General features: G+C 34.2%; 1 protein-coding gene across 1 annotated transcript in view; it reads right to left on the reverse strand.

Annotated features, from left to right (window-relative positions):
* Window positions 1-8697, reverse strand: part of atrip (ATR interacting protein) — a 20069-nt gene that overhangs the window by 10851 nt on the left and 521 nt on the right. The window contains exons 2-13 of the mRNA XM_016282677.1: window positions 8160-8477; window positions 7201-7277; window positions 6354-6524; window positions 6129-6244; window positions 5136-5236; window positions 4952-5035; window positions 4737-4863; window positions 2893-3546; window positions 1577-1719; window positions 1410-1501; window positions 1247-1333; window positions 734-1016 (exon numbers count right to left, since the gene is read on the reverse strand). Coding sequence (XP_016138163.1) covers window positions 734-1016; window positions 1247-1333; window positions 1410-1501; window positions 1577-1719; window positions 2893-3546; window positions 4737-4863; window positions 4952-5035; window positions 5136-5236; window positions 6129-6244; window positions 6354-6524; window positions 7201-7277; window positions 8160-8463 — 2239 coding nt within the window. The 5' untranslated portion in view covers window positions 8464-8477. The remainder of the gene's footprint in view (window positions 1-733; window positions 1017-1246; window positions 1334-1409; window positions 1502-1576; window positions 1720-2892; window positions 3547-4736; window positions 4864-4951; window positions 5036-5135; window positions 5237-6128; window positions 6245-6353; window positions 6525-7200; window positions 7278-8159; window positions 8478-8697) is intronic.

The raw sequence follows: 8697 nt of genomic DNA on the forward strand, positions 1-8697 counted from the left end.
GCTGGGCGATATGGGCAAAAATTCACATCTCTGTATTTTTTGGCCAATTTGCGATACACGGTATATATCTCGGTATTTTCGTTTTTGGATAAAAAAAAATCTGTGTTATATATTTTTCACTTACCACCCAATGTTGTCCAACAAAACAATAGATATTAAAGGCTATGAAAACAAATAAAGTGAACGTAACCATGTAAGCCTTTATATTATGTGCAAAAAAGGGTTTAAAATCACATTTCATTATATCATTGTAACACTGCAATCTAAAAACTAAAATAAGGCTTTTAAAGCAGAAGTTAAATTCACTAAACTACACATGAAAATAAATAAGAACAAAAGCGCAGAGTTGTGTTGTTAGGCTATTTTGATTATTCCATTACAGTCACGTTACAGTCAGTGCTATCATAAAAATAGACTTCTAGGTTTAAAATTCTACATGTCACATTTATTGTCCAACTACAAATCTGTCTAATCAGCCTTTCTGTCAGAGCATATGACGGGCCGAGCCGCTTAAACTAATATGCAAAACAAAACTACAAACTATGTCTTACCAGTTTTTAAAGGCCTTAATATGAAGCTTGTCACATGTTTAGAACAAACTGGATTATGCACTTTCTCCGCTATATTTTCAGATGCGCTCGTATCAAACTACTGTATATCGATATAAACGGTATTGCCTCATATCGAATCGCTTATAAAGAAAATATCGATATATCGTACAAACTCGATATACCGCCCAGCCCTAACACAAACTCACCTTCGCTCTCGGACAGATCTGGGACCAGCCGGAAGGTGTCTCTGATGGCGGGAATGACCTGATCGTACATGTGCAGGACTTCCAGACAGTGTTCGGAAAAAGACGAGTCCTTCAACAGCAGCCAGTGCAGTACCATCAGAGCTTCTCGCAGTACCTGCAATCCAGGACTCGTCCAGCTCCGATGACCCACCGTTTGACTTCCTCTGCCTTTTGTTTTCAGCCATTGTCTGTGTAAAACCACAACGACCGTCCGCACCACCTGAGGAGGAATTAAAATGTATTGTGTGGTCAGTACCAGACATATCAGCAGCTATTTAGTGTCATTTGTTTTGAACACCCCTATAAACAATCATAATTTCCCATTGTGCTTCTATAGACATTTTGTCGTCTTATTTGCAAAAAACTAATTATATTCTTGGGTGGTTTTGCTTCAAAACTAACAGATAGTGAGGGTAAAAAGTGTTTTCTGAAGGTATGCCTGAATCAAACCTCATTAATACACTGGCAGGATGATTCACACAAAGCCGGCCATGTCCCTGTCTTCTGTGTGAACAGTTTGGTTAATAACCGGATGACCTGTTTACAAACGAATCAGATTTTCAATACTATTTTTATGTAATCGATTTCAAATGAAATATTACAGGATAATCACCTCAAGTTCTAAACGACTCCACACATCCTCAGAAGCGGATTTATCCGGTCTAGATGTGACGTACTGGAATATTTTGAGAAAAGGACATGGATCTGGGGGGAAGAGGGAGGGTTCGTGTAAAATCATGCCAGCAGAAGATGATCAATGGAGCACTGAAAGATACTTACATTCATGTGAGCAGAGTTTAGTGGCCATGTCTTCATTATAGATGATAAACGACAGAAATCTCACAGACAGACGGACTATTCTGTAGGACGTCTCCTGAGTCAGACATTTAGACAACACTTGACTTGACATCACCACCTGGAGTCTACATTTGAGAAATGAGACAGCAGTTTAATTATTATCATCATTATTATTATTATTATGTACTTAAATAAAAAATGAAATAAACAAATACAAGTAATTACTATAATAATAATAGTAATATTTTAAAAAGAAAAGAAAACACTGGCTTTGTTTGAAATGGAATACTAGCTACTGTACTACATACTAGTATATACTAGCTGTCCCTCCAGAGGTCACATCTGTTGGTCTCATACGGCATCAAGGATGTCTAATTTTTGAAGTAATCATCATAAAATGAACTGTTATTCCATGCGAGGCATAAATTACTGTGATTTATTTCTTACTTTAGAATATAATAGTTGCTTTTCTGAAATAAGGCTGCCTCAATGACTCATGCAGATGACAAATGCATTCTTCGGAGGACTGAAACTTGTTCTGCAGACTGTTTTTCAAAATTGCATGTGAAATACAATACAGTATCAGTTTACAGCGTGCAACACGTCAAAGAGAAGGATGCCACATTATTGACTTCACTACATTGTTTCATTTGGCATGCTTACAGTTTTACTGCATAAAAAATTATGTTTCTATTTAATCCAATTTTGTCTAATATTACACAGTCTAGGCAAATAATCAAGATGGTATAAATTGTGACTGATATTACTTATGATCCATTTGTCATACTAAAAATGGATATAAATTGAGAACACTACATTGTAGAAGCTAATTCAATCCAAAACCAAAGAACTGAAATGAAATCTAGTGCTATTGTAATAGTTTCTCATTGGATATTTTGTTTTTAAATAGATATTATCTTAAACTAAAATGTAAACCATAAAAATAAAAAAAAACTTTCATTACTAAAAATAAAATAAGTATTAATTGAAATAATATAAAATCTATAGAAAAATCTAAACTTGTTTTAGGTAGTTACCAAAGCAACATTTCTCATTTTTGTTTAGCTTAATTTTAAGTACTCAAAAAATGAAAACTAAAACTAATAAATAGTAAATAATATATAATATAAAAAAAAAAAAACTATACAGACATCATAAAAAGCTAATAAAAATGACAAAAACACACAACAAAATTACTAAAACTTTAACTAAAATTAAACCTAAAACAGAAAACATAAAAATAAAATCTAATTTAAAATATTAACGAAAACTATAACAGTATATGAATGATACTAAACCTCAAGAGCTGGTTGTCCTGCGCTCTCTCGGCCAGCATACTAAGAGTCTTCAAGCTAGTGCTCACTAGCGCCTCCCTCTGGCCAGCGGCGGTAATGAAGGCAGGATCCGCCAGCTGTAGGATCCTCCTGAGAAGAGGCAGCTGTGTCTGCGTGTCCCCGTTCAGATGTTCAGAGGCGCTGAGGAGATGTTTCGAACCCTGCGGCCGCTTCACGTCCTCCTGATGGCACAAAACCACCTCCAGAGCCTCGCTGCTATAGCACACTATGTGATAGAGCGCTTTCAGGGCGGCCAGGGCAAACTCCTCCTGACCGCCGAGAGACTCCTCCAGACTCGAGGTCAGGCTGGAGTCGGACGAACCCGACAGTGAGCTGCCGTGGAGCGAGGTCTTTGCTGAGCTCTCCACTGTCTCCAGAGACTGGCAGTATGTGCTGATGTGGAAGGTGAGCAGGGGGAGGAAGTGTGCCGCGGCTGGACAGGAGCGCTGGGAGGGTTGGAGAGCAGCATCTGGGTTATGTGGGACACTGTCAGGGTGATGGAGAGCTAATGCGGTCAGAGCAGACATGGCCAGATTTTGCAGCTGGTGAAATCGAGCTTGAGGACGATGAAATGATCTGAGTTCTGTGGAGGACGAGCTGGAAGTCGACAACGATTCCCTGAAGAAAGAGGGGGGAAAAAAAACTCTTATTCACAATATTTCAGATATTGAAAGATGCAATAAAAGTAAAAATTGAAGAAATAGTTATACTATATACTACATGCTATAGTATAATATAATATGCTAATAGTTATTCAAACATGGGTGTTTTTTTAATTTTCACAAGTTTCCAGGCTTAAAAATCACAGGTTTTCCCTCATATTTCTAGGTTTTCATAGTTTTTACTTTAAGAAATTAATAAATTATTATGGTTGTTGTTAATAATAATGATAACAATAATATATTTTTTTATATTTAATTGTAATAATAAATAAAAAATATTTTACAAGTCATATATAGTTATCAACTCAATAGCTGAATAGGTATTACCAATACCATATTTAAATTAATAATAAAATACACTTTGAAAATGTAAAAAAGCAAATGCCATGATGTAAAATTATCACTAATAATAATAATAATTATTATTAACAATATATGTAATTTACTAATAAATAATAAAATAATATATTTTACCATTTTAAAAACGCAAAAAGCATATATCATGTAAAACCATAATTATAATTAATAATAAGAATGAACACAATCTTCTATATTTAGTTTAAAAATTAATGCAACAAATTGAATATTTAAAAAATGCAAAAAAAGCAAATACTGCTAATACTACTACCACTAGCAATAAAAAATAATAATAATACAACTACAATGTTATTACTGTTGTTATCAATTCAATATTCTACACTATTTAATAAATAATAAAATAAAAAATGTATAATATACATATAAAAAAATATATATATAAAAAAACCAGCAAATGTCAATTTAAAATGTCTTTTAAAAAAGACGTCTTTAAAAGCTTTTTTGTTTTCTTCTAAAATGAATGTGAAGCTGGTGTTCTTAATGAACCGTATATATTTGATCAACGGTTCAAAAGTTGACATTGCTCAAACGTTCCATTGGGAAATACCAATATTTACAAATGACGCAATGGAATTATTGTATGATTAATGTTGTAAAAGCGGGCCGATGATTTCTCAAAACAAACAGTTGTATGTAGTGGAAGCCAATGTTTACAGTAGGTTTCTCATGTTTCGGGACATTCAGGACACACACACACAAATAAAATCAGAAGTGTTATGTGTTTCATTCGGGTGCTCCTCCCAGTGGGCGGGGCTTGTTAAGGCTTACGGGCTGACGTAGCCGTGCTGTGACAGGACGTTTGGCAGAGCGTCAGGACTGATGGACAGCAGGTGACACAGACCCAAAGTGCTCGGATCCAGCGGCTGCTGCAGCAGCAGGTTCAGTAACACACACCCTACAGTGTAACAAACCACAACATCAACACAACACACTGAGATAACAGAAACAAGAAGATACATGCAAGACATCTGATCAGCGGTTACCTTCCTGTTGGTGATCGGCTCTGAGGGTTCGGTCCGATCGCGGCTCCTCTGCGAGGGAACGTTTGGACTGAGCTGGTTTACCATCTGACAGATTTTGAAAATGCAATATTAAGGGACTGAATGGCAATGTAAACCCATCTGCAGACAGGAAATGTGCATAAGCATAGAAGACAATAATTCATACCCTCTAATAAATGTGCTTTTTTAACAGGAGATGTTTTCTTGGAGAATTCGGCTGAGAAATGTTCTTTAGTCATGAACGCTCGACTCGCAGGAGAGTGAAGACTGTTAACACAACAACAACACCACACAAATCAACTCATATTTGTCTAGATCAGTTTTCAAGAAACTTCTAACCTGTCAATAAATAAACAAGGTATTAATAATAATTAATATGAATTGTAATATTATATATAAAAACAGTAATACCTATACTTTTAATAACAATAAGACTAGTAATTAATATTATTATTATAAAAATAAGCAATAGTAACACTTAATATTACACCGTTTAACAATAACATTTATATTTTTTTATATTATATTTAAAAGTATTATGTTTACTTATTTAAAAATAATAATAAATACAATAAGAATGATTATTATTACTACTATTATTCATGTTGTTATTAAAAATGAATTGTATTACTATCAATTTAATAATAATAACAATAAAATATTAATCAATAAAATTATTGCTTTTTATAATCACGTAATATATTTTTATTATTATTGAGAATAATATTAATACTACTAATACCATTGTTGTTATTATTAAATAAAATCATTGTTATTATTTATTATTTCTAATACTTGTTTTTTAATAATAATAATAATAATAATAAATATTTTTAGTATAGTATGATCACAATTAATATTTGCTGTTATGAAAAAATAATGAAGTATTACTATTACTTATTCTGTACAATAATTATTATAATAACAATTATTGATATTATTATTGAAATATTTAGTACCGTGTAATTGAATAAAACTTACTTAGTAACAAACAAACAACGTAACATGATGCACTGTGGAGTGCATGCAAAGAGACGTGTTTATATGAACAAAAAAAAGACATGCATAAATGAACAAAATGTTGTACCAGTCAGTGCAGACCACAGAACAACTGTCTCTCATTACCAGTTTCTCAAACAAAAAGGAATGCTGCATTTACATGTTTCGTGCAGGAGTGCCAGGCTGCTTTCCTCCGCGCTCAATGCTCTGAAGTTTCCCTCTCATTTCATTCATCTCGGCTTCTTTAAAGTGCAACTCTGACTGCAGCGACTGCACCTGCAGCGAAACAAGCATTTCGTTACACGCCATGAGCTCATACGAACCGATTCATCAGCCCAATCCTATCCAGGTCTGCGAGGCTGTCAGTCAAACTCGTGTGCCGTACCTTCCTGGACAGCTCCTTCTCGTGTTCGCTCCGAGCGTGAGCTTTCTCTTTCTCCAGGGCGAGCTGGCTCTGCCGCTGCTGCTCCTTCTCCTGGTTGGCCAGTTTCAGGGAGTCACGCAAGACTCGGATCTCTCCGTTCTTCATCAGGATCTCCTCCTCTACCTCCTTCAGCTGAGTGTGAACAGAAATGCAGACAAGAGTCATGAAAAACTAAAATGATGACTGTTTTAGTATGAAGGTATTTTTGGTGCAAAACAACTGAGTGACCGTGACAGCGGAATTTGTAGTTGTAGAGAATAGCCACACATGTGTATCAGTAAATCTGAAGTCACAGACAAAAGTTGCATACTTGTAGATATTTTTTTCTCTCCCACAAACACAACACAACAGTTACACGTTCTTGAATCCTTCACTGCAGGTGCATAAATCATATTCTACGAATCACAAATCAAGAAACTCGTACGCTCACAAGTTTTGCTACTATTGCTGCAGTGAATATGGTGCAAAACACATTCACACACCTGCATCAAAAATGTGAAGTCACAGACGAGTTTTGTGCATCCGCAAATCAGTTTGTGAATTCTTGCAATGAGATTGGCACGCTTGTAGAATGTTTTCTTACATATATATTTTTTTCTTGGATGCTTTTTCTAGCAAAGCTGTAACGGACACTCAGTTGTTTTGCACCAAAAATACCTTCATATTTTAGTGTCAGAATCATTGCCTAAAAAGTGGAATTCAGGAATAAATAGCTATAATGGGGCCTCTATGAGAGCAAATAAAAGTACTTTTCTGCAAACTACAATGAACCACCCAAATGAACGGCGTGTTGTGTTGAAGAACACACCTTTTTCTTCAGGTCTGCTTGCTGTTGCTCTAACTGCTTGTAGTACAGATCTTCTCCATCTTTACTGGAATGGCCATCTGTTGAGATAGACGCAAAATTACACATACATACTTGTTAAATTTCTAGTTTAACCCATCTAGAGCCCATACAATGCAAAAATGAAATAAGCAAAGAAATGTGGCAATAAGACTTTTTTTAAAATTCAATAATAATAATAATTATATATAAAAAACTTAATATTAAATAAAATAAAGTATTATTAAATTAAATCTCATTATCTCTTCGTAAACATAATTAAATCTTAATTATTATTATTAATATTATTACTATAAATCCACTGTGAGAGATCCAGATTTACACACACAAACTTAAATTTGTAGTTTAACCATTCCAGAGTCCCAACTAAGCAAAAATGAAATATGCAAAGAATTTAAACTCTGACTTTGAAAAATATTTCAAAGAATAATAATGATAATTATTAAAAACAATAATATTTAATTTGATAAGAATGAACATAATATTGATTTAAATAACAAAATTTTTTATATATTTTACTGGATTTTCTGATTTAAAATGTTTGTTATATTTGTTTTTGTTTGTTATTAAATTAAATAGGAATTATTACATTTAATCATATCTTCACATTTTATTTTATTTATCTTATATAGTTATTATTAATACTATAAATCCACTGAGATGCAAAATAAAACCATACACTGCACAAATGAAATAAATAATAACTTTTTATTATTATTATTGTTGTTATTACTATAAATCTGCTGTGAGAGACATAGCACACACAAACTTGTTAAATTTCTAGTTTAACCTATTCATATAATGCAGAAATGAGCTATGCAAAGAACAGTGGGAATATTACAAAAACGCTCGGTTCAAAAGCAGATGTGGCAGTGTTTGAGAAAGGACTTGTGGAATGTGAATCCAAAGTGTCTTATACTAACCAAACACATCTTTTCTTTGAGGTTCTTTATCCTTATACGTGTTGCTGCCGCTGCAGCCATCTCCGATGGCAAATGTTTTCCGGCCGGATCTCACAGATGCTTCGCTTCGCTCATCAGCGCAAGTGAACACAGAAGCGAACGTTCTCTTTGACCCACTGTTCTGGCCGTCTCCTGTGATGGCCTGGGACGCGATGGTGTCAATCTGCTCCAGGTCATCCTGCGTGAAATCAATGTCATCGTCAAACGGGTCGGGTTCAGCTGTGACCTGATGACCTTTCTGTCTCTTGCTTGGTGGGAAGTCCATGACAAAGAGAAGCTCTGGGAAATAAATAAAAAAATATATACATACACTATTCAATGTGGGACAAACATACATATATATACATAAACAGAAAGGGGGCAAAAACCTTTTCACACCACTGTATATATATACACACACATACATATACACACACATACATATATATACACATACATACACACATACATATATATATACACATACATACACACATACATATATATATACACATACATA

Source organism: Sinocyclocheilus grahami, unplaced genomic scaffold, assembly GCF_001515645.1.
Source record: "Sinocyclocheilus grahami isolate Dianchi unplaced genomic scaffold, SAMN03320097.WGS_v1.1 scaffold163.1, whole genome shotgun sequence".
Taxonomy (NCBI): domain Eukaryota; kingdom Metazoa; phylum Chordata; class Actinopteri; order Cypriniformes; family Cyprinidae; genus Sinocyclocheilus; species Sinocyclocheilus grahami.